The following is a 26,484-nucleotide window of genomic DNA, read 5'->3' on the forward strand; positions in this document are numbered from 1 at the left end:
CCTTTTACAGTCTGCCCTTATCTGCACCATGAGTGAAGGGGCGTGTGAAGACTCATAACCAACCCCTCAACCAACCAAAGTCCTGAGGCACCTTGCCCATTTTCCCCAGCCCCTCCCACCCTGTCAGTTTGGTTAGCTGTGATGGGTTTTTTAAGCAAAAGGAGTGTCAGTCTTTTCTGCATTCCTGGCATGAAATGCCAACCTCCCCCCCCACCCCCAGCATTACCGCATGTAGGTATGCATCTCCTGCTTACACGGATCCCATAAAATGATTGTGGCCCTAAAAGGTTTGTTTAATTACGCCGATGTGACTTTGTGTACCCTTGATTAGGCGGAGTCTGGAGAGCTGGGGATTGTGGGTAAGATGACTGCCTCCATCAACATTATTAATGCAGCTAAGAGTGCTTTAATGCGCAGCGTGATCATTACGCTCGGGTGGGGGGGTGGGGGGGGGAGGCCTCTTTCACTTTTTCATCATAGACTTCCAAACAACCCCCCCCCAAACCAGTCCACCCTCACGCTATAGATCTGTAAAGGAAACAGGCACCGGCCCTCTGCTCCAAAGCGCTGCTGCATTACGTTGGCAGATCCTCATTGATTTCAATTGATTTCCTTAAGAAATCTTCTGCAGACGTTGCCATTGATTTCAGGGTAAAAGCCCCCCCCCCGCACCCCCAAATGAGGGGGGTAATTAATAAGCGGTGCAGCACAAACAGCAGTCAACAGGGTGGGTGATGGATGGGGCGCGCAGGGCTGCCCCAGAATGCCCCGCCTTGTGGCCGTCGCCATAGCTACCCCGCGTGGCGCGGTGCCCATTGCCGGGCCCATTAAGGAGGCGGGGCGCCGCCCCTGCTAATTACGCGGACAAAGGTTGGCTTTGTTTTAAATGCAAAGCGGCCTTTATTTATCCTTTATTGACACTAATTTAATAATTCATTAAGCCCCGCGGTGTTGGGGGGGGGGGGGGGGGCGCCCGTCACGGCGTGATGAACAGCCGCGCTCGTGTCACCGGGTGCCAGAAGCTCGGCGGCGGCCGCTTCGCTGAGAGCCCGGGCGGGCGGGTCAGTTTCTCTCCCTCCTTCAGCGATTCTGCACCCTCTGCAGCTCCTACGCGGGTCAATTCACTTTAAGGTTGGGGATAGGAGTGCGCGATGGTAGTGCTCCACCCCGAGATGTGAACATATAACCACCTGGTCAGACGTCCCTAACCCCTATGTCGTAATATACATTCTAAGTGAAGAGGATTTATAAATCTTAACTTCACATACTCATAAAACACAGTTGCTTCATTATTTGCACTATTTTTAATATCTATGTAGAATAATCAACATGAATAGGTTCTACAAAGTAAAAAAAAAAAAAAAAAATGTTGAACTCTTTAGTGACTATTGAACACAACATGGAACATTGAAAACGAGAGAGGGAATCAAATTTATGTAATTATTTTATTCCTAAAATGTTGCATACATGAATTATTAAGATTCCTCAATTCAATAAGTTCATTCTGTGCTTTCTTTCTTTGATCGTGTTTGTTTTTCTTTTTTTTTAATTGCATGAAATAGTTGGATTGCAAAGTTAAAGACCAGCAAATGGATACTTCGAGCAATCGGAAAGCTTTCGTGTTCTTTTTAAAAGAACTCTGTCATCCCAGCCCTGTCATCGCACATTCCGTGGCCAAACCTCTTCCCGTTTCACGTGTTTTCCAGTCTGGATAGCCATTAAAGCCTCTGACTGAAGCCATGGTTTCATGTGTAATTGAATTGCATAAGTCTTTAAACTAAGTGTGTTAGACTGAATCCACTTTATCACCGGAACGATAAGGCCAGTTGTGAAAGATGCCGTTGTGTGTGCGTGTGTGCGTGTGCGTGTGCGTGTGGTGTGCGTGTGCGTGCGCGCGTGCGTGCGCGTGCGTGTGGTGGCGTGTGCGTGTGATGTGTGTGCGGTGTGTGCGTGTGTCTGGTAGGCGTGCGTTGTGTGCGTGCGTGTGTGGTGCGGGCTGTGCGTGTGGTGCGTGTGTGCGTGTGCGTGTGTCTGCGTGCGTGTGTCTGCGTGTGCGTGTGTCTGCGTGCGCGTGCGCGTGTGTGCGTGTGCGCGTGTGTGCGTGTGCATGCGCGCTTGTGCGTGCGCGTGTGTGTGCGTGTGCGTGCGTGTGTCTGCGTGTGCGTGTGTGCGTGTGCCTGTGTCTGCGTGTGCCTGTGTCTGCGTGTGCCTGTGTCTGCGTGTGCGTGTGTCTGCGTGTGCGTGCGCGTGTGCGTGCGTGTGCGTGTGTCTGCGTGTGCGTGTGTGCGTACGTGTGCGTCTGCGTGTGATCGCGGGCAGGTCAGGAGGTTGTGTTTACTTGTGCGTGCGCGTGTGTGTGCGTGTGCGTGCGTGTGCGTGCGTGTGCGCGTGTGCGTGCGTGTGTCTGCGTGTGCGCGTACGTGTGCGTTTGCGTGTGATCGCGGGCAGGTCAGGAGGTTGTGTGTACTTGGCTGTTCCTGCGGAGGTCGGGGGATTGATTGCGGCAGTGTGATTTCCCCCTTAATGGAAACGTGTCAGGTGGGAGGTGTAATGGTTTTCACGGGGACGCCGTTGCGGGCTACAAAAGGCCGGTGGTGATCTGGCTTCACCAGGGGCCTGCTTTATCGCCATGGAGACTGCTCCGGCTGTCCGTCTTCACAAGACTCATGGGCTCATAACTGTGAAAAACCAAAACGCTTCCAGCTGCAGGAAAATATTTTTAATGTTGCTGAGTGCTGATTAATTAGTGATTGGGATGTGTACGGGAATCCTGAGGGTCCACGAATGGGAGAACTCACCTATACTTTACTCTTAAGATAACTTTCAAATTAATTTAATTGTGCCTGGTTTACACCAATAAATAATAATACTGTCTGGGATTATTAAAGTACACATAAAAATGATTTTGTATGAAAGAATGAATGAATGTCTCGTGTAGATCGATAATATAAAGATAATATTTATCTGTCTGTCTATTTATAATATCTATAATATGTCTATAATGATGGATGATATAAATAATATATCCATTTTATTAAGGTGAGTGGTAATTTGAGGGGCCTTTAAATGAGTGTTGTTGATAAGCCTTGTTGTGAAGCACACTGTCACTAGTCATGAGTACTGTGTAGGGTTTGATGGTGTTTTACCTGATGGGACATTTTAATAGACTTAATTGACTATATTACAGGTAGAGCGGTTCACTGGGATTAGGTGTGTTAGTGGGAGGGGCGGGGCCGGCTGTGTATGTAGTGCGAGGGTCCTGATTTGTCACTGTCTGAACCGTGTGAGTTTCACAGCTTTATTAACGAGATCCAACAATGACGCTATTTCATTTCAGTCTTTCCTTAATAAACGTCACTCAGTGAATCTGGTACTGCGTGACTACTGAAGAACCCCGCCCCCTGCCCCCCCCCCCCCCCCCCCCCACACACCCTTCCCACTGCCCCCCTCACCCTTCCCAGTGCCCCCACCCTTCACTACAGCGTCTGTGAAGAGGCAAAAGCCGCAGCGATTTATTTAATGCTAACCATCACAATTACTTTAGGGTCCCTTTGAAAAACCAGGAAGAGAGCGAGCAAAAATAATCAAATAAGGCAATTACTGCTGGGTTACATTCTGCAGCTAAGTGCGTTTTTATTGTCCGACTTCTTTTTTTTCCTCTCTTCCCTCCATTTTTACTCTCCTTTTTCTGCGAGCGTTCCATCCCTGCCACTTTTCATCTAATATCGCAATAATTGAGTTTAAGGCTACAAATCAGATTTCTCAAATTGGGTTACGCTCTTCTGAGATTGGAGAGGTACGCCGGCGGTCGGAGGGGCTGCGGAGTTAATCTGCTTTTGTTAAGCCCCTGGTGGCGGCGGCGGCAACACGATCGCGCCCGCTTAAAACATTCCCCTGTCACCGTGGACACGCCATAATTTCTCCCCGATCCCTTGTGCAAATAACGACATTTGAATCGAGCATTAACGGGCTTAATTACTTTAAAATTGTCATTTTAATTTACACTGATATAGTATTGATCATACAAGCAGAGACTAAGCCGCTCGGCGGAGCGGATGATGTGGAATTAAACAGCGAGGGGTCCTCCGGGGGCAAGGAGGCCCGTCCCGGGCCGGCCGGGAGAGGGATGAGATCTGCGCCGTAATGAACTGGCGTCATGCAGGGACATGAATCGCGGGCCCGCGGGAGGAGAGGGGAAATAATGGGCTTTGGGAAGCGGCGGGCGGATATTCATTCACTGCCATGCACCAATTCTCCTGTGGATCTGCCGGCCCCGCGCAGCGTGTTTACCCCACAGAATCCGCCACTATGACCTTTTACAGCTAAGTGCGCGCGTGTGTGTGTGTGTGTGTGTGTGTGTGTGTGTGTGTGTATATATATATGTGTGTGAGCGGAGGGAAAGATGGTTAGATGGTTGTTTCCTTTATGACCCTAAATATCACTTTGGGGAGCCATCACCCCCATAATCCAAACATCCCGTAGACATGGGGATCGGACGCCTGAAATTCCCTCTCCTGCACCCTGATGGATTGGGATTTTCGGAGGGAAAAAAGTGCTTTAGCGGAATTGATTCTCAGCCAGGGAGCGGCGGTCACTCGGGCCGATGGGGGTGCCATTCCAAACGTCTTTATCGCCTGTAGGCAGGGGGGTTCCCTTCATCGCGTGAAACACCAGCATATTGGGCGTGCGATGTTCCTCAAAAAAAGTGGGGTTTGTGGGTCCTGCCTAAAGTGGAGCAGTTGAGAGAACAGCCATTTTTAGCATTACTGTAAGAACGCATTTCAGTCTAAAGAACTCGGTGGCTATAAATCAGAGATGGTCTGAGAGCGTGTGTCGTGGATATGATGAAAAAATGCAGTGTCCCCAGTGCTGTCACACACACACGCTGTCTGCTAAAAATCAGCACAGAGGCTAAAACAGACTCATCATTCCTCATCCTGATGGTAAAGTGATAAATATCGCTCATGTACCTTCGCTGTTTGTAAGGTTACCCGGTGATTAGGCTAAAGAGGGTGTGTGTGTTCCACTTTTAGCTTTAGTGTTGGAGATACTCGAGTCTCTGGTCTGGCAACACAGCAGAATGTGCATGCATGCGTGCGTATGTGTTTATGTATTTATGTACATGTGTGTTTGTGTCTGTGTGTGTTTGTGTACGTGTGCGTGTGTTTGTGTGTGTGTGCGCGTGCGTGTGCGCGCGTGTGAGCATGCGTGTGCGTGTGCGTGTGTGTGTGTGTATGTGTGAGTGCGTGTGTGTGTGTGTGAGCATGTGTGTGTGTGTGTGTGTGTGTGTGTGTATGTGTGAGTGCGTGTGTGTGTGTACGTGTGTGTATGTGTGTGTGCGTGTATGTATGTGTGAGTGCGTGTGTGTGTGTACGTGTGTGTATGTGTGTGTGCGTGTGTGTGTATGTGTGAGTGCGTGTGTGTGTGTGCATGTGTGTGCATGTGGGCGTCTGTGTGTGTGTGTGTGTGTATGTGTGTGTCTGTGATTCATGTCTTTGTGGGGAAGATGCTGTAATTAAGTTAAGGCAAGGCGAGAGCATGAACCGTGATGGGTAGTAACTGCGTCATTCATCATGCTGACCGTGTGGTTCATCCCGATGAGGGTCGCTAATGAAGAGGTTGTGAGCAGGGGGGAAGGTCCAGTTGACCGCATTTGGCTTGGCCCTCCCTCCACCGCCCCCTCCCATGCCAGACAGTGCACTGCTTGCATTCCTTCCCTGATTATGTCCCAACCACCTGGGACATCCTAGGAGAGAGATTTTAAACGTGGCTCGGTGGAATTATCCCAAGACAGGCGGTGCATATTATAGTCAAAAGATTCAGCTGCTCAAAGTGCTGGTGTGAAGGATTGTGTGTTACGCTTCATCATTGGAACTTATAAGATATGAGACCTCAGAAACCATCTTGAAGATCTGTATCAGTGCTTTTGTCCATCTTTGTGTCCGGCATGTGTGTACACGTAGGCACTCTGTATAATATTCATGACCTGTTTTCTCCTTGAGTATGCAGACTAGGGCAGTTTTTTTAACTACATTAAAATGAACAGGGCAGATGCTCGAGTCAGATTGGAAAAGCAGGTCTCCCCTTCATCGCATTACTGGCTCAGGGGGTGTTGGGAGGTGGAAGCCATCCCAGCGATGAGAGGCCCAAGTCTGCACCTCTTTACCAGAACAGGGTCCCACAGCCTCTTTAATACACATAATGGGCCTGGCCGGTCCAGGGGTACCCCAAGCCTTACATCACTATGTCATCCAATCACCTCACTTCACACCCTCCACTCAACCAGCCATCTATTTGCATCAACCCATACTCAGACCAGCACCCTCAGGAGGCACTTAATAAAATTAACCGGTATTGTGCAACACATTTTAAACACAAGTGTCTCTCTATCTCTCTCTCTCTTTCCCTGTCTGTCTCTTTCTCTCTCATCCTTGTTCTCTCGCTGGCTATTTCTGTATTTCTTTCACTTTCCGTCTCTTTTCCTCTTTTTCTATTTCTTTCTTTCTTTCTTTCTGTCTCTCTCTCACTCTCTCTCCATCCTTCCATCCTTGGATGCTGTCTTGGTGTTTGATGGCCTAACTGGTTTCCAGGCAGACGTAACTGTATCTCATTGTCAATGGGCTTTTCTCTCGTCTCATTTCTCATTCATCCTTTCGATGGATATTAAGGCTCTCAAAGTCTTCTATTCCAAACTCTCCCGCCAAAATAGACCTGATTTGTTTTATGGCGTCGTTCATCGTTTCCTAATGCGATGGAAGCTGAGCATCGCAGAGCGGCTCGCATCCTCATGTGCTTGGCTCTGTATAAATAGACGAGGAGAAATTAAAGGCCCACATGCTTGGAATTTGCAGTCATATGGTCAATTTTCTCCTGAATGATTTCTGTATTTCCAGCACTGCAAATGCCTGACACTTCAATGCTATCTTTTAAAAACAAATTAGTCTCATATGCTTTGGCCCTTGTGATCATTCAAGATAAATGCACATCAAATCTCCAAAATTGTTTTAGCTTTTTGGTTTTTAACGATGTTACGCCTGCGCGGGGGCGATTGATTCGGAGCGGCTCTTAGCTCGCGTACAAGCGCTCCTTTTGTCCGCGCTCACTCCTGTATGACCCGCTGACGGCCGGGCCTCCTGGACCTTCCACAGGGAGCCCTTTCTTCCCCCGCCCCGGACCTCCTCAAATTGATTTTTGTGGGTAAAATGAATGCAGTCCCTCAAGGTTGCAGGGTCAGATGACGGGCGCGGCTCTGCCCGTGTGGGAAAGCGTCGGACGCTTGAAGTCCTCCTTTCTTCCGCCACACTGCCGGCGGTTTCCCGGAGACGCCGAGGTAACCACCCCCCTGTTCTGGCCAACCGCGCTTTGTAATACCGCCCGCAGGATGGGCTGCCCTCCTGAGCCAAGGTTTGAGGCTGTGGAAATAATTCACACCGTTTTCATGTGGCCTTGTCAGCCATCTTGATTGGGACTCAAAAACACATTAATTCACTTTTACGTTTGTCCATAATTCACCCGCTCTTCCTTCCCCCCACTGCTCTGGAGGTACTGTGTGCTTTTTTATCTGTTAAGATAAATTAGTGAGTGTGTTTTTAAAAGCTAAGGTGCTGTACGCTGCACAGTTCAGCATATAGGGTCACCGTATGTCAGTGCCTTTACCTGAACCCAGCTATAGGGTGGAAACGGGCCCTTTAAGCCATTAATGTTCTCCAGCATCTATGAGTGGCTTTTTAAGGCCTGCAAAGGCCACCCCATTTAACCAGGCTGATGTTCCTCCCCAACAATGGTGTCTGTGTTGTGAGGTTTTCCTCTGGCAATTACAGGCTCATTAAAGGGACTCTCTAATTAGATTGAACGTTACACTTTTAGTTAGATTCATCTACTTGATTTTAGAGTCATGATTAGATTTCTGCTCTTTTTGAGAGGACGTCTTCATTCCTGTCCTGGGACAGTGAAGCAGTCTTTCCCGGGCTGGAGTGCAGAGCTTTACCCACATGACTGGAGAAGGGCACACTGCCGTGTGATTCAGGGACAGCTGGGCTGTTTGATGACCAACAAAATGTATCAGTCATTTCATCTTCACCAGGAAGCAGGATTATTTTAAAGAAGGGAGAAGCACAAATGGGACAGCATCTGAAGTCCAGAAGCCACAAACTGATCAAAGATGTGGAAATTTCTATTCTTGCCACTGTGGGTCAGTGCAGTGTCTACATTCTGCATGTCCCTTAACCCAGCTGATCTCAGTTCAGTGATCAGGATGTGGGCCCCTTGACAAGCCTGTTGGGCACTGATTGTAGATCAGTATGAACGTGAAGGAGGTTTTTTCCCCTTTGTACTGCTATGCAAACGATGGCACAGGCACATTTCCAAGCCACAGTGCTGTTTTTTCACTTCTACATCCTGTTTAAAGAAACAGTCACCAAGTGAAGGTGATGAATGTGAAATGTAGCATGCCACCAAGTGTTCCCTGAGGTTTTTACGCTGCCCCCTCCAGGTGAACAGGGGTGTGTCGCAGAATAATCCGGACATTATTCCAGTTCCCAGCCACTGCCCCTTGGTCTTCGGCTAAAGTCCAAAGGTCTATTCAGGCCCCAGACGAGGGCCGATATCGCGATTGTGTCGCACTAAAGAAACATCTGCGAGAACGCTTTCTCCCCGCGGCTTTCAGAGAACAGCGCAGGACGTCATTTCTGTTCTCTAAAGATCCCGGGTTTCGCATTTACATTAACTTTTTTTTTCACGCAGCCTGCGATGCAGTGGAGTATAACTAAGCTAGCCTGGTGGATATCCGCCATCTAAACCCAGGCCTGGCCGCTTTACATAACTCCCCATTGCCGAGCGTTCGCTTTTACATAAAGACAAAGACGGCGCGCGGACTGACCCCAGACCAGGGTTTTCACACGCGGCGGCCACCGGGAGGCGCGGCGGCCTGTCCGCCTCTCTCAAGCGTCACGCTTCCGTGGCCACAGCTCATCTTTCAGAGGGAACGCGCCCGAGCGCCAGAAAGGGCCAAATCTGCCTCTCTTTTTATGAAGAGGGGGAAAAAAAAGATAATTCTGCGCTACAGTTTTTTTTTCTTTCCGCTCTTTAAAAATTGAAAGGCGGGCCTTCAATGCGTTGAGTCGCCGCCCGTCTCAACTCCCCCGTCCCCCTGCCCCACCCCCGTCCCAAAAAACGCCTCATGATTTTAATTTTTTTTATTTTTTTTTGGGGGGGGGGGGGGATGCTGCTGCAATCGGTGCGAAAGCGTAACGATAAAGCCTGTTTTATGGCCCGGCGAGGGGGGGTCGCGTCTGTGTCGGTGCGCCCAAGACCGGAGAGGCCTGAGAAATGAAGGCGGGAAGGGGGGGTTGGGGGGGATGGGGGGGTGACAGCACTAATGGATTCGACAGGGCTGTGCCGTGTGGATATATTTCACAGCAGGCCCGGGGTGTAAACCTGTGTCCCGTCGGACAGCGCGCGTGCTGCTGATGTAGAGGAGGAAGGGCTCTCATCTTCGCAAGGCCACCGTCGCCGGGATACCAAATCAGCCGGCTTCTCAGGACCGCCGTTACTGATTGCGTCCCTAACTGACGTCGCCTCAAAAGTAGCAATCCCATCATCCCCTAAGGGCGGGGCCGCGGTCTGGACCGGTCCCCCTGGGAGGGGTAAATAAAAGATGTGGGAAGATTAGGGCCCACAGTCACATAGACTACACGCAAGATATGTTAACTCTTTAAACTCAATCCCCTCCTAAACCTAAAATTCTAGTGCAGTTAAAGGTAAATATTTGTTTTCTTCACATTGGCTGCATGGAGGATGCTGGGTAAGATTCATCTGTGTCTTGGTCACAGTAGCACTTATGGGCAACATACTATAAAAAAGATATGGGAGTACAAAAAGTACAAAGAAGGGAAACGGTTTCCCAGAATTTCCAGTTATAAATTTTATAACTGACCTTAAAATGTTTTAGACACTTAGTGCTCTTAAGGCCTCTGCTCTTTGTTTCCTAGGCTCAGTGAGGTTTGGTTTGGATTGTTAAAATTACACAAAGGTCTCCTGAAGATAATTCAAGTTGTGTTCTGTCAGGAGCACAATGTGCCCCATAGGTCGAAAAAAGTTGTCTTAATATCAGAAATTCCTTCTGTAAGTCAGTACAAACCAAGTCTGTCCAATTTGTTTCGTTTGATTTTTAGAATGTAGGGGCTCTGTGTCGGTGATATCCTCTCTTGACAAACCGAAGAGCTTCAGGACTATTTTCCGCGCACGTCTTTCTCCTGCCCACCTGTAATCATCCAGAATGCTTCAGGAGTCTTATTTGTGCGCTTCTTCCTCCTTCTGTGTGGCTCTAATCCAATACAATCTGTAGCAGATGAATGGGGGAGACCTTGGAAGAGCTTAGATATTAAATCACACGATAATCTAGATTGATGAACATTCCGCGTCAACATTAACAACGTTTCCAGAAGAAAGGACGGAAAAAATCAATTGGCTCTGGAATCTTTTTCATTTGCATAAGCGTCGTCTGCTAATGGAAATAGCTTTTGAAAAACAGACTGAAATCTTTTCTTTTTAATTATTGGACATCCATAGCAAAATATGATTTACATTAATAAGCATAAGTGTATTAAATGCGTTTTAAACCTGGCATCTGAAACAATGAAATGATAGCCCTGGAAATAGTGTATGGGATCTGACCAGGAGACGTAATGTCATTTTAATTACTAATGGATGCCCTCATTGTTGTGGCCTTCTTATTTTGAGGTGGGTAGGGGGGGCAAATCTAATAATGCAGATAATATTCATCATCTCCATATCCTTTTTAAAGATGATGTGATTAGCTCTTTACAGCATATCTACTTAGAGAAAGTGGTTATTCACGCTGGGCTTTTAAATCACTGAATTATTTGAAGATTGCACGCGGAGGAGGAGGAGGGTAACTTTCTCTTGATGCCCCTTTGTTTGAGAAGTCAGCGTGCAGACGTAGGGGACCATGCAGTCGGGATGGCGGTTTGGCGGTGTGGCGGTGGGGTGCTTTCGGTTTGTCCGGCTACGCACCGTCAGAAGGGCTGTCGAGGCCGCGAAGGGTCAAAGCGAGGCCCGCGTGGTTTCTAACGGCAACGTGGTGTGAAGTTTCCCGTGAGCTGCGACAGACTCATGCACTGAAGGAAGGGTGTTGTTTCCCAAGGCTACACAGCTTGGCTGAAGAGCTGCATACGTGACATCATCATTATGGGATGGCAGATATGCCACTGGGCAAATCCTTCTGAAATGGTTAAGAACTGACACTGACGCAGCTACCAGTCATACCACTCATCACTCAAATCTCTTTTCATGTATTGACCTGTTTCATCATGGGTCCATTCTTGGAGTCATTCAATGGCATAGGTTAATTTTTACATTTTTCTGTGTCTTTGAAAGACTCTAGGGTTCAGTAAAAATGGCACAGGACTTCACAGACATACTTTTAATTTGTGCCTTTCACTCTGTTTTTGAAAATGCCCAATAAGACAGGTTTCCAAAAACCGGATTTGAGAGCCAATGGTTAACGTCCAGCTTGACGCTACATTTTCATTTTTTTGCAAATCGTGCCGCAATGTGCAAAGTGGGAATGCAGTACATTATATTGCCTTTTGCCTTATACAATGCAATGGTGACCCAGAATGATGGTGAACATACAGATGTGCGCACTGGTAAAAACTACCTCAGTGAGCCATGCGCTGACATCAGTCATACAGTGCAGCGCTTGCACTAAGAACAGATTCCCAATTGAGTTTATATGTTAAGGAGGAGTCGGGGGTTTCCGCCAGCCGCCCGCTTAAATGGTACGGAAACATGTTTTATTCTATTTGTATGGATTATCTGCTGGGAAAGAGCATTTACAGACCCACAGAATGCAGCGTGGCTGCGGAATGACACCAGTAAGTAATGCAGATTACCTGGGACGGGGCCCGGGTCTGCCTCTGGAGCCCTCGCCCGGATCTCCAAGGTCAGAGACGCGGAGGGTAACGCTAACGGCGCGTCTGAGCGCCACGCGGCTCGCGGCTCGCTCCGGCTCTCTGCAGGCGGGGCCTGCGCAGCGGAAGCGGCGTATGTAGCGGGAATGAGCCCTCGCCCCGAGCGACGGTCGAGGAGTGAAGTGAAGGCTGGCCAGTGTGGTGGGGGTAATTTTCCTCCATTTATTTACCAAAGAGCTCAAATACTGTTTTTCAGGGTTTTATTTTTTGTTATTCTGCTAGTTTCTTTTTTCTAATATAACTCGCCGTGTGTTTAAGCAGTCTGGATGAAACTGAGCATGCTCACTGGGAATGATCTGTAGATATCCACACACCTGTTCATAGCAGTCTGCATTCATCCATGGCCGATATGGCCAACAATATTGCTTTTTTAGTGCTTCGCAAAAATTTGCAAGCTATTTAGATGACAGCGCGCTGGGTCCTAATATGCTCATACGGATTAAAGTCTTGTTTTTGTTGGTGTGGCACACATTAAGCATGGTAGAGTAACATGATTGAGCTGTAGAATGTCACTGAATAAGATTGCAGAAAGGCAGTGTTCAATCTTCCCACATATTTGCCGTTCAGATTAGGCTGTGGTCTGTTGACAGCTGAAAAAAAATTTTGTTTACTTTTTTAAACTTTTCTTTAAACTTGTAAGAGTGTTTGAGCAGCCTTCTGTTTGAAAAAACCGCAAAAAAAGAATACTGCGCCAACTTTCCATTCCATTATACCCAGCATAGAAAGAGAATAATAAAGTAATTTATAAAACATAACATCAACCCACCTTTTTAAATGTCCAAACCATTTTATTTATAAATGAAGGCCTATTTATTTATTAAATTTGGTTTTTTGGAATGTTTTCGTAGGGCAGGTTTTATTGCTTTAGACGCTGTGGCCATGCAGGTTTGGGGTTTTACTACAGGAATGATATGCAGGGGGGCGAGGAGGGGGGGCTGGAAATTGGTGGATGGAAGCATCCATTTCTCTGCTAATTGGGGGTCCGTGAGCTGGAGGACTGACAGGGTTCAGCCGGGCAATGTACTGTCTGCCAGCTTCCATCCTGAGCGCTTTATAAAACGCTCTTTAATTCCGCAGCACAATATCATTAGCTTTGTAAGTGGATGAACACAATGGACAGGCAATTTAATTAACTTCTACCATTGGATGTCGGAGGGGAGGCTAAATGAAATGAATGCACGATGTATTCCAGGGAGGCGGCCAACCTTGGGGACGGACCCGGATTGTTGGCAGGTCAGGCGCTGCCACCGGCTTGTCCAATTATTCCTTGTTTAGGCCCATCCATAATATTTTTTAAAAAGAAAATAAAATCAGTGGTTTGTAGATCGATCATGCGTGCGGGTCAGCGGAGTTTGGGGAGGGAGGTGGGGTGGGTGGGGGGGAGGGTTAAAAATATGAGGAGGCCTGAAGAGGTGCTTCGGGGGGGTGGGGGGGTGGGGGGGTGGGGGGGCTCATGTCCTGTGTGCTGCATCAGCCTCGCTGTCCAAACTTCCCCTCGGTATCCATTTCTTTTTGAATGTGCCTTCTGTATTGTCTGTCTTTGGGAATAGCTCCAAGTCTATTATAAAAAATGTCTCAGTTGCTGTGTGGTGTGAAAATGTCTGTTGAGATGAATGGGCAGCCTAATCCTAAACTTTTTAATGCCCAGTCTATTGGGATTTCTTCCTTTGGGATCTGCTTCCCATTCCGGAAGTGTGTTAGGTCATGAATTAACTTAGGCAGGGTGATAAACCTTCTGATCTTTATTTGCAATGGGATGCATTTTACCTCCCTTTTTTCATTTTCTTCATTCTGGTATTACTATCAAACTGATGAAGTGGTGTTTCCAGTTAACAGTAGACGATGTAAGAGGTAAGGTTACACTCAAATAGAGCTTTTTTTATTAAAGCTTTTAAAAACAGCATGGATGATACTTTTGTTTACCCCCCCGCCCCCCCCTTATGGAAGAGTGGAACAGACAGGGCCTCGTCTGAGCGGGTGCCTGTGTGGGACGCTCGAGGGCCGCTCGGGGAAATGATCGATGGCTCCGCATCCAGCCTGTTTGCAAACAGGAAAAGTGACAGAATAACTTTTAAGGAGAGGTTTTTCCTCTCCCTCCTCCACATTCTGTCAGTCCCCTCTCCATCCAATGAATAATACACCCTGTAGCTCAATATTGCGAATACTCAATCAATCGCACTGTGAGCTGCGGTTGGCAAACACGCGCGCTGGCGGAAAAGCACGGCCCCTTCTGTCGGAGTTTTGCGGCTGAAAAGCGGCCGGCTCTATTGACGCCTTCCCCACCCCCCCTCCCCCCCTCCCCCGGATGTTTTCATTGCGGAGAATGACAAACACCCTGTTTGTGCAGTATCGGAGATCTGCTCCTCTGAAGGCGCTCTGCAAGTTTGGATCTTGAATAACAAGTGGTGCTCCTCGCTCGCTCTCCGCCCCAGCCCCGGGGCGTGTTTGATCTTTCACTCAATCGACATGGACGCCCCGCCGTCACAGTTCTTTACAGAGCACCCGTGTGTTTGTGTTTGGCTTTCCACACAGCGTTATTATTATTATTATTATTATTATTATTATCATCATCATCTGTGTTATTATTATTATTATTATTATTATTATTATTATTATTATCATCTGTGTTATTAGTATAATTATCATCTGTGTTATTATTATTAGTATTATTATTAATATTATTATTATTATTATTATTATTATCATCTGTGTTATTATTATAAGTATCATCTTTGTTATTATTATTATTATTAGTATTATTATTAATATTATTATTATTATTATCATCTGTGTTATTATTATAAGTATCATCTTTGTTATTATTATTATTATTATTAGTATTATTATTAATATTATTATTGTTATTATTATTATTATCATCATCATTATTATTATTATTAGCAGTAGTAGTATTGGTGTCAAGACTCAGGTGCAGCTTTGGAAAAAATTATCGAAACTGTGCATTATTTTGTGAGGATTTGTCTGTTTTTGTTTGGGTTCTCTGGGCCTCTATTATTGTTGTTGTTGTTATCTCTTAACAAAAGTTAATTGTTTATCAGACATAATTTACAGTGAAATCACACAAAACAAAAAAAATCTTCATATTAGTGTTAGTACCGAAATGTATTCATTCGTTTAGGCAAGAAAATAAACTTTTGGTACTAAAATATTAAATCTGACTGTAAAGCTTGACAGTTCTCTGTTGTATATGCATTCTGAAGCAGCTCTGGCAGTTCCTGCCAGTGTGTGACTCTGTTCTCCCCCCCCCCCCTCCCCCCCCACGGGAGGCCTCAGGGTTTTCCCCCTGAAATGGCTTAACCCGGGGAGAGTGTTTGCTTGGCCATCCTCACCAGAGCTGCCCTCATCAGTGTGTTCCTGGCACGTCCAGTCAAACGCTCTCCCTGGGTTTCGTCACAGATGCATTCTGACCTTTTGCAGAGGGGAGGAAATGTAAGAAGCCGTATAAGTTTAATGCTAATGGTGAGCTGGAATAATTGAGGGATGCCCCAGGTGCCATCCGACCTCGTGCCGTGTTGAATTTTGTATGAGAGCCAAATGTGGCAACCTGACCCATTTACAACGGGCCCCAGGATCTAGAATAAGGGACCAGAAACCCTTCAAGGAAAATATCACACACCCTCTCAAATGTTTTTTTTTTTTTTTTCAGTAAAAAGCATTTTAAATGTTAAATGATTTTTAAAAAATCTACATTAAACATGTTCCTTTCGTTTTGAATCCATTTCGACAGAGTGAACCTAGCAGAGGAACACATACGCTCAGATATAAACACACTTTCAGGCCCATGATTGAAAGTGTGGTGATTTTCTCTGGGATTCGAGTGTGTCAGGGCCCTTGTGTTTGGATCTGGTCAGGAATTTTTTTTTAATCCCATATTAATATCCCTCAATTTGTCACATCAAATATTGACAGATAAAAGAGGAAAGTAAATGTAAATGTGTAGATAGTTGACATGATGGAGGAAAACAGTGGTATGACAGGAATTAGGCTACATGGTCTACACTGCCACAATTAACCAATGGGCAAATTTTTTATTTTTTTTCAATGATAAAAATTATACAAATTAGCCTCAGTGTTTTCAGTGCATTTTACACTGTAGTGTACACCACCCTGACGGTCTCTGTTTAAGTGCACTTATGTAGTGTAAATTGCCCTGGCAGTATCTGTGTAAGTGTACTTCAGATTGTAGTGTACACTGAAGGAAGGGCCCTGTGGTTTTGCCCCCGAGGCCCTGGAGCAGGACACTGGCCCCACAGCAGCGTAGGACACCGCACGCTTCGGCAGACCAGCGTCCCCTGGGGGGCCAAACACGGGTCACCCCGCTGAAGAAAAATGGCTACTTTTATGTTTTCTTTATGGCTCATTTTTCAAATGAAATGCAGAAAATCCATTTAGAGGTCAGATAATCTGTTCTTTTCACACAGTGCTGAATCTGCGCACTAGGAGGAGAAGTGTGATGCTTTGTCCTCACTGCTGCTCAGTTCAAGGATTCTCTCTTAAATATTACATTTCTGTCGACTGTGCTGTGCACTGCACCATTCCTGTTGGTGTATAATTTTAAAAACTGTCACAGAAAATGAATTCCCAGGAACAACAGTGCTTTTATTAAATATTTGTGAAATGAATAATTTCTTGGTAGGCGGGCCCTGTGGTTTCATTGTGAGTGGCAGGACTTTGCCAGGGACCGGATGGAGAGAAGAAATAAGAGTATTATTTGTGGATGCTGCACTGTTCTGCACAATAGCAGTTGCTGTATTAAAATTAAACTTTTCCCCCCACATAACTATTGAATTGTTTTGGATCAATATCTGTTTCTAAGATTAACTGTTTTATGTGTGCATCTGTTTTTTTTTCTATTTTTCGCGGGGGAGATTTTGATCTGGGCTGTACAGTGCGGTCTCGTAGTGTAGCCGTGTATGTGTAGCTGTGTGTGCAGCTGTATACTTTAGCGTATGTCTCTGAGGGCTTACGTGAAACTGACTAGTGCGACTTACAGTTCTAACAGTTAAACATCGGTTGTCAATGAGAGCAGATTTTTTTTTCCAGCACGGCGCTCCTAACATAACAGCGCTCTTGCAGCTTGAAGATAACGCATTCTGTGGCACATGCGAGCGCGTGTTTGCTTACAGCTCGCGATCGCATTTAGACACAATGGATTCAGCTGTTACTCCGCAGCGCTTATCTCCGCCGAATGACCGCGCCGATAGCAGCGCGATAAGAGGTGGCTTTGCCAGAATCGGCAATAAAAACCCGGCTTTTATGGCGCAGTTATTGTCTTTCTGTCTACAATTATAGTGATTACTCATTCCCTACCTTCTCCTGGTTCAAGTGCCACAGTTAATAGAGAGCATTTTACTAATGGGAAATTAAGTAGCACTCGTGACAGTTTGGTTTATAAATATGTAGAATATACTTTTAATTATTTCAAGTGAATCTGGCAGGTAATCAATAAAGTGGGACGTGACAAACATACGCTTGACATTGGCCATTGTAAAGAGGCTGGTAAAAGATAAGCACTTCCTGTCAGCGTAGACCTAGTCTAATTAATATTTTGAGCCTGTCATGTCTAATGACAAATGGATTAATTGCACCCTGTGGGTATAATAAGCTTTTCATTGAGAAAGCCAGGGAGGACGGGGGTTGGGGGGGTGGGGTTGGGGGGGAACACGCCAGTTGGTTTGAACTCCGACATTAAATATTTATTAGAGGTTAAGTATGGATTTTTATGATTCTACAGATAGCCACTTAGACGCAATTGTTTATCATTTATTTGATACCCAGATTAATTGCAGTTTGTTTAAAGCGATATGGCTGTTAGTGGAAATATTGTTTGCCGTAATCCCATTCATTGCCTTAATAGTGTAATAACTCACAGATGTCCACGGAAGAAAGCACTGGGGGTATTTACACGGGGAGTGGGTATTTTCAGGGGGTGTGGGCATTTTCACAGTGAGGAAGAGGTTTAAGTCAGAACACCTGACATTGGCTTTCAAATTCTGTCAACACATAACGCTCAGGTATGCATGTGACTATATTCACAAAGCTGTTATGATATTTAACTTTTTACACTGCGCTGCCTGTAGATAACCTAGATGCATTTGTGTCAGCAGAAATGGAAATTCAGTTCCCAACCGTCGACATGCTACAGTACCTGTTTGCGTTCAGTTGAAAATGAGAACAGATCTTCATTTCAGTCCTGCAGATCACTGAACCCCCAACCTGAAAATGAAAAAAGTGCCTCATTTCAGTTGATCCATAGTTCCTCTTCAGTAAGAAAAATATTCAATTTGAACTGGATGCAGGAACAGAAATTTTTCACTTATTTTGCATGCTCGTATTTTCTGGGACATGATACAGGAGACTGTACAATGTGGACCGTCTGTTCTCCAAAATGAATATTCAAAGCATTATGGCAGGAATTGGTCGTGTACACTCAGGACCTCCATAGTCTGTGGAACTGTGTTCCACCCTGTGGTTGAATATTTTGAATGGGAAGCAGCTAACTGTGCTACAGGTGCTTGCAAATGCAAGTTGTTTCCTTTCATTTATATCTGACATGTAACAGCACAACCATGGTACTGCTGTCATACTTATGCATGCATACGCGCGCAAACACACGCACACACACACACACTTTCTTCCTCTCTCTCTCACACACACACACACACACTTTCTCTCTCTCTCTCACACACACGCATGCAAACGCAGTCTCTCTCTCACATTCTCTGTCTGTCTCACACACACACACACACACACACACACAGGCACGTTGATTTTAAAAATACACAAAAATACATAAATAGCCAGTCCATTCCTGGCAGCTGTCCTTCAGTTCTCGAGTGTCAACCTTGAGTCTGCACCATCACTACGAGTTCTCCACCTTCAGGAAACGGGGTAAAAAAGGCAAAGGAGAAGAGTTTGTTTGGGTCATGAGGCGGCACTGTTTTCATCAAATAATGCGCCATAGTGTTTTCTGCCGGATGAACTTTTTATGTCAAGGAGATGGGCAGGATCTCATGTTTGTGCTTTTGACAAATCAGCGAATGTTTAATCTGAGGATGCATTGGTCCTCATAAATAATGCAGTGATGTGGCACACCAAGCCAAAACCCCTGACTGCCAAAGGGGGCGGCACTTCCACAAAGAGACACAAAATAGATCTAAATCCCCCTGAGCCTGGGCTGCCCCTGCTCTCCATATGACCTGTTACACACACACACGCACGCACACACACACACAACACACACACATGCACTCCCACACTCACACACTCTCTCCTTCTCTCGCACACGTACGCACGCACACATGCACACACACCCATGCACACATACACTCACACACTCTCTCTCTCTCATGCGTGCACACATACACACACATGCACATGCTCATGCACACACACTCACATATACACACATTCAAAGAGGGCATATTTTGGACTACATGTCAATAATTCAGAGCATTGCAAACAGACAGGTTCTGGGGAGAGGGGCAGGATTGCCCCAAAACCCAGCCGGCGCTGATCTCAGACCAGCCCACCACCGCGGTGGAGAAAACGGGGATAAAAGCGAGGCTTGTATCAGAAAGGGAAACAAAGGAAAAATCAAGTGTGTAGCGAACTGTGAAGTGGATCCAATCCCCTCTGGTTTTTTTCTTTTCTTTCCTTTTTTTTTTTTAAACCGGAGTTTGTTTGCGAAAGACTTTCTGAAATCACCACTGCTTCAGTGTATTGTGAAAAGTATTGTATAAGCCTTCTTAAGCAAAATCCCAATCCAGCAAAATCCTCCTGTGCTTCGTGTGCTGAAATTTCAACAAGGCATTTTATTAAAGAAAAAGTTATATTCAGATTTCATATCCCTGCTTCCCTCAGTCTGAATAGCAACATTGTACAACAACTTGAAGTGTAAAACACCCTCCTTTGTACAGCTTGAACTGTGTTTTATAACCTTAAACTCACGCTGAGGGTCAGATTTACTAAGGAACTGGTCAGGGTGTGAAAGCCTTTGCTATATTGCTGCTCTGTCGTAGCTGCACATACCAGCGCATTAGCGACCAAATTGCTGGTCCTAACTGCACAGTCAGATGATACGCACTCAGTCACATTCTGCCCTAGGACACACCAATAAAAAAACGGGTCCATTACGGTATTTTCTTGCAGTGACGTAACCCAGCAAATCACGGCCTAATAGCGGTTTTGATGCATTGCAACTGTTTAGCGAATCTGACGCACGCGCTGCGATCTTGCAGCGACGGCTCTTCTGTGGTGAGCGCGGCCCTGAGCATTTTATGTGTACACTGTGTAATTAACATTGTGCTGAAGGGCGTGTAGCCGCGGCGACGATGGCTGGCTCTCCGCGGTTTACACAGCGCTCCGCGCGCCGTGGCTCAGTTTAATGAGGTCACGCCGCCGCCCGCCCGCCCTCCGCTCTCCGAACGCTCGCCTCTCTCTCACACCGACCGCGCGTCGGGCCGGTGCCGTTCCCTGCCTTTCTGTTTCCTGTCCGCGTCCGGTTCGCGCTCGCTCACTTTCTCCCTCTCTTCCTCCCGCAGGCGCTGGGGAGTTGCTACTTTCTTCACGAAGCCTTGAAAAACATCCAGCAGTTTGATTTTAAAGGTGAGCCTTCGTCCCGCCGCTCGTCGCTCGTCGCCGTGGCGCTCACGCGCGGGGGAGGGGCGGCGGCGCTGACCTCAGCCCGTCACGCGCAGCCAGCACCAGTTCCGTAAAACCAGGACGGAGCAGAGGTGGTGGTGGGGGGTGGGGGGTGGGGGGGGGGGGTGGTTAGGAAGGAGAGGCTTATTAATATTAGGATTTAATTCATGAGATTTCCCCCCGCAGTAATTGTGTGTAGAAGTTATTGGACAGTTAAGCTGGACTCATCACTGGCCAGTGTCACGCGAGGGGCGTCCCAGAGGCCTCACTAATTAAAAGCGGGATATAGAGGTGAAGGAAGCCGTCCCATTAGACTGGAGTCAGCATTAGCACTGCCACAGGTCACCCTGCGAAGGACGGGGACGGGGGGGCACAGGACACCTGCTGTGGACATCGCACCCCCCTCATGCACAAGTTTACTCCTCACAGTCTGTGGTGTTCAGAATGAGGACCTGAGGATGTGTGTTACAGACCTCCAGGCATGGTGTGGAAAACACATGTTTTGTGAGGGAGAGGAAAGAGCTCTGTACCACTGGGTGTAGTGCTGTGAGGTAGCTAAGGTGGGGGGGGGGGGGGTTTGAGTTCCCTGTCCATGACCATAGTGACTCTGTCAGTCTGAAGCAGTTATTGGAGACATGCTCAGTCCTCTCACGGTTCTCGCCCAAGTTGGCCGTTTCCTTCTTGCCAATTCCCGGGTCCTTCTGGAGAAACGCTGTCAGGAGGCGTGGCCAAATATGCAGGGCCCACCCACTGCCCTCCATGCCTTGGCTCCTGGAGGTGCATTCTCACAGCAAGAGCATTTGGTGTGAAACTCTGACCAAACACCAGCACTGACTGACCTTGGCGTACGGGCTGGGCAATATTCCGGCTCCTGCATGGACCCCCCCCCCCCCCCAGAATTCAAACACTGTTTAGCAGAGAATAAAATACGACCTATCAAATTACATACAAAAAATAAAAAAGAAATCTGGTGATGTAATTGTAGGTACAGCTAAATGTCCGACTAAGCATTAATACAGGAGTTGGCAGGTTAAATCCACATATGCTGTTGGCCCCTGTTCTAATGGCACAGCAGATTCATTACTCACAGCACCAGCTGCAGGGTGCTCTGACCGTTTTCAGCCAGCAGGTGGAGCAGTTGCCAGAGGAAGACTCTGGTCACTGTGTTTCCGCCTACTGACTCCATCCAGCCTTTTTATTTATCTTCATCATCCTCTGTACGGGAACTGTCGTATGAACTGCAGAATTGCAAATAAAAACTAATCTCACTATTTCTCTGTCTGTCTCTTTTTTCTTTCTCTCTCTTTATATTTTCTCTTTCTCTCTCACTCACTCACTGTCCCTCTGTCCTGTACTCCCTAGCCAAGAAATTCAAGAAGGTGATGGGGAAAGAGATCTACTCAGACACACTAGAAAGCACTGCCATGCTGGAGAAGGCAAAGTTCCCACAGGAGTACTTCCCTGAGGTGGGTACACATCCCCCAGCCTGCTGGGGGTCTGGATTATTCCCTGAAACTTTCCCTGTGCACAGAAACCATTCACATTTCAGCCTTGTGTTAAAAAGAATCTCAAACATTCTGAAGTGGTACAGTAGTCCATACCTTTCAGTTTCATTAACTCTAGTGCATGTGAAATAGGACAAGTAGTCTTTTCTTCATTTTTAATAGCAGTATTTGCTGTTAGAAGTATGTATAATTTATTTACCCTTATATCTGTGCACTTTTTTATGTAGGTAATAGTTTTCAGTGTAAGTATGGTATTTGTCTTATATCTAGATGTGTGTGATTTGGGGTAATATCGTGATAGGCGCAGTATGAGCTAATGAACCTGACCGTGTCATAGGCAGTGCTGCCAAGTTATTTGGCAAGCTAACCGACGGTACCAAGCCAACTGAAGAACCCTCTTTATCACCCCCAAACAAACCCAGAGCATCATTGGAAGTCCCACTACTGTGTTAAATACCAGACCCGCTGGGCCCAAAGAGGAGGCAGTCACGTGACTTTTTGGAGGTTAAAAAACGCAGAGCCCGGGGTGGGGTTGGGTTTGGACGCTGTGACCGCTGCGGCAGACCTAGCGCCGTCCCGGGCCGGTCGGACGGTCCGAGGTTCGAGCCGCGGAGGACGGCTTCTTTCCTCTGGTCCCTACGCGTGGAGCCCTCGATAGAGCAGCGAAGCCTGTCTCCAGTGACAGCTCGTGTGCCTTCCGGAATCTTCCCTCCCATCCATTACCCGCGCTCCAGCGGCTCGCCCGCACATCCATGCAAAAGAGACGCGCGTGGCCTTTAAGGACACAAAAACAATCTCTGTTTTAAAGGTTCCCTTTCTTTCCGCCGTTTCTGAAGGTGATCTGAGAGTAATTACGCTGATTGAAGTCCTAATGCGAGTTGAAATCATGGACCCTGCGTTCGGAGGGAAAAACAAAACAACAAAGACTCAAAAAAAACCTTGAAAAATTACAAAAAGTTTTTTTCCGCTGATTTATGATTCGTCCTCGGCAGGGTTATGAATCTCCAATGATGCCCTCAGGAGCAGCACTCTAGATAATGTTAGCCCATTTAAAAAGAGCAGATTTGTGTAGTCTATCAGGGCCCAGTATTTTTTTTTCCCTCTGCCCCGTAGTGAGAAATTGGTTGTTATCATAGATCACAGATACTGCTCAAACCTCTTATGAAAGATGAATTAATTTCACTAATGCTTTAATGCAAAGCTCTCATGAGGAAGGCAGTCTGGCGATAACCTCCACGCCAGGCTTGGCTTCCTCAACGCTGATTTATGTCGTCTTTTAGTAGATGAAACGGCCCGTATTTGCCATCCATCTACAGCCTAAAGGAATCCTATTAAGGGAGAATCTGGGACAGGACGGAGCTCTCCGGCGCGGGGGTTCCGGTCCCTCCTGTTTTGGGTAGAGCTCGTTGGACTGAATCCCCCCCCCGGGGGGACGCGGATCTGTAATCGGATGTCCCAGGGAGCGCCGAGGATGTGTGACTGTTTCAAGTGGCAAGGCAATGAAAATGACTGAAAATAAAAAGACAGTAACCTATATCTTGATTAGAGTTACGGGTATCATCACAGAATTTTGTGTTGCAATTGGCTGAATGTTGATTTTTTTTCTTTTTTGCGTGCTTGTCTGTTGAAACACAGGTGACGTAGTGTAGTCATGGCAAACAGGAGTTGTGTAAGTGCAGTGTGTATAACTGCAGAACAAATGTTATTCTTTACATATGGGTCTGATAAACTGGAACACCTGTCCTGCAAGCGATTTTGAAGTAACAGAGAGCTACTGTGGCTTCCCTGGCCATCGGCAAAGCAAGGAGAAACTGTCCCTATCCATCCATCAACTGTGTGTGTGTTTGTTTTTGCGCCTGTGCGTGTGTGCGTGTGTGTGCATGCACGTGTCTGTGCCTGTGCGTGTCCATGTATGTGTATGTGTGTGTGTATGCATGTGTGTATGAGTGTATGTGTGTGTGTGTGTGTGTATGCATGTGTGTATGAGTGTATGTATGTGTGTATGTGTGTCTGTGTGTGTGTGTGTGTGTGTGTCTGTGTGTGTGTGTGTGTGTGTGTGTGTGTGTGTGTGTGTGTGCACGTGAGATATGAGTGCTGACCAAAAGTGTCTTTTGCATCATCTCCATTCACACCTTCATCACGACGGCGCCCCGCCCCCGCCCCCGTCCGGTAGCGCTGCATGACGTGTGGGGAGCGCTGTATCGCCGTTATCCTGTGACCCCGCCCACTTTTCCTTAGGGGGCGGGGACGGGTGGGGGCGCTCAGTCTGGCAGAAATGACCCCCGCCCTCCCCATCGCCCAGCATATGCAAAACGCATCCAAACCCGTCCGTACAGTAAACGCGTCTCTGAGTTATGGCTCCACGGAAGGACTGCGAGTGCGCAAGGGCGAACACAAAACCTTCATTACGGAGGTGAATCAGAAGGGGAGCGGGCGAAACGGCCGCCGGGTTTCATTTGGAAGGTGCCCGTGATAGATTTGGACAGCTGTCGCTGCGCTTTGATTTGTTGTTTCTTTCAATTGCGAGCCGGGTTTTTATTATTATTATTAGTGTGGTTGCCTTAGGGCAACTACACTATTATTATTAGTGTGGTTGCCTTAGGGCAACTACACTATTATTATTGCACATATTATTATTATTATTCTATCTTTCCACCCATTTTTTGGACCGCTACTCCTCCCAGAGTTTTCGCATCACATACACGTGCAATATGTCAAATCGAGCGGCTTGATCGGGAATGGTGTGCTATTACTTTGTGGAAAGATTGGTTGCACGGTTTTTGAGAAATTTGAATTTTTGTGGGCAATTTTTCCCATAGAGAATGAATGGCGGAATGTTCACCTTTGTGACGTCACAATGCTCTGTCTTCTCACCCTTGTGATGTCACAATGCCCTGTCTTCTGGCAGCAGTACTCTGGTCTCTCTCTAGATTTGAACATTCGGCCATTCATCTCTATGGGGAAAAATTGCCCACAAATTGGGCAATGCCTCATTGGACATGGTAGAGAGTCCTTTGTCCATTGGTGGAGATCAGCCTCGCCCCCCTTCCTGATTGGCCGATGTTTGATATTTCATAACTATTTAACCGTTTGTCATAGAGAACTATGGGTCGCGTCATTGGACTCAGTAAAGACCTAGCAACCCCCTAGCAACACCCTAGCAACCATCTAGAACACCCTAGCAACGGCCTAGAACTCCATAGCAACCAGCTAACAACACACTAGCAACCACCTGGAACACCATAGCAAATGCCTGGCAACACCCTAGCAACCAGCTATAACACCATAGCAACCACCTAGCAACACCCTAGCAACCACCTGGTAAACCATAGCAACCGCCTAGCAACACCCTAGCAACAATCTGGAGCACCATAACAACTGCCTAGCAACACCCTAGCAACCACCTGGAACACCATAGCAATGACCTAGCGACACCCTAACAACCGCCTATAACTCCATAGCAACCACCTAGCAACACCCTAGCAACCACCTAGAACTCCATAGCAACCACCTAGCAACACCCTAGCAACCACCTAGAACTCCATAGCAACCACCTAGCAACACCATAGCAACCACTTAGAATACCCTAGCAACCCCCTAGAAACACCCTAGCAACCACCTATACCTCCATAGCAACCACCTAGCAACATCCTAGCAACCACCTCGAATACCCTAGCAACACCCTAGCAACCGCCTATAACTCCATAGCAACCACCTAGCAACACCCTAGCAACGGCCTAGAACTCCATAGCAACCACCTAGCAACACCCTAGCAACCACCTAGAACTCCATAGCAACCACCTAGCAACACCATAGCAAACACTTAGAATACCCTAGCAACCCCCTAGAAACACCCTAGCACCCACCTATAACTCCATAGCAACCACCTAGCAACATTCTAGCAACCACCTAGAATACCCTAGCAACACCCTAGCAACCGCCTATAACTCCATAGCAACCGCCTAGCAACACCCTAGCAACCACCTAGAACTCCATGGCAACCACCTAGCAACACCCTAGCAACCGCCTAGAACTCCATAGCAACCACTTAGCAACACCCTAGCAACACCCTAGCAACCACCTAGAACTCCATAGCAACCACCTAGCAACACCCTAGCAACGGCCTAGAACTCCATAGCAACCACCTAGCAACACCATAGCAACCACCTAGTACTCCATAGCAACCACCTAGCAACATCCTAGCAACCACTTCGAATACCCTAGCAACCCCCTAGCAACACCCTAGCAACCACCTAGAACTCCATAGCAACCACCCAGCAACACCCTAGCAATGGCCTAGAACTCCATAGCAACTGCCTAGC

General features: G+C 47.0%; 1 protein-coding gene across 1 annotated transcript in view; it reads left to right on the forward strand.

Moving 5' to 3' along the window:
- Positions 1 to 26,484, forward strand: part of LOC135244418 (inositol polyphosphate-5-phosphatase A) — a 137,020-nt gene that overhangs the window by 52,361 nt on the left and 58,175 nt on the right. Inside the window, exons 5-6 of the mRNA XM_064316670.1 lie at positions 20,558 to 20,621; positions 22,020 to 22,123. Coding sequence (XP_064172740.1) covers positions 20,558 to 20,621; positions 22,020 to 22,123 — 168 coding nt within the window. The remainder of the gene's footprint in view (positions 1 to 20,557; positions 20,622 to 22,019; positions 22,124 to 26,484) is intronic.

Source organism: Anguilla rostrata, chromosome 18, assembly GCF_018555375.3.
Source record: "Anguilla rostrata isolate EN2019 chromosome 18, ASM1855537v3, whole genome shotgun sequence".
NCBI lineage: Eukaryota > Metazoa > Chordata > Actinopteri > Anguilliformes > Anguillidae > Anguilla > Anguilla rostrata.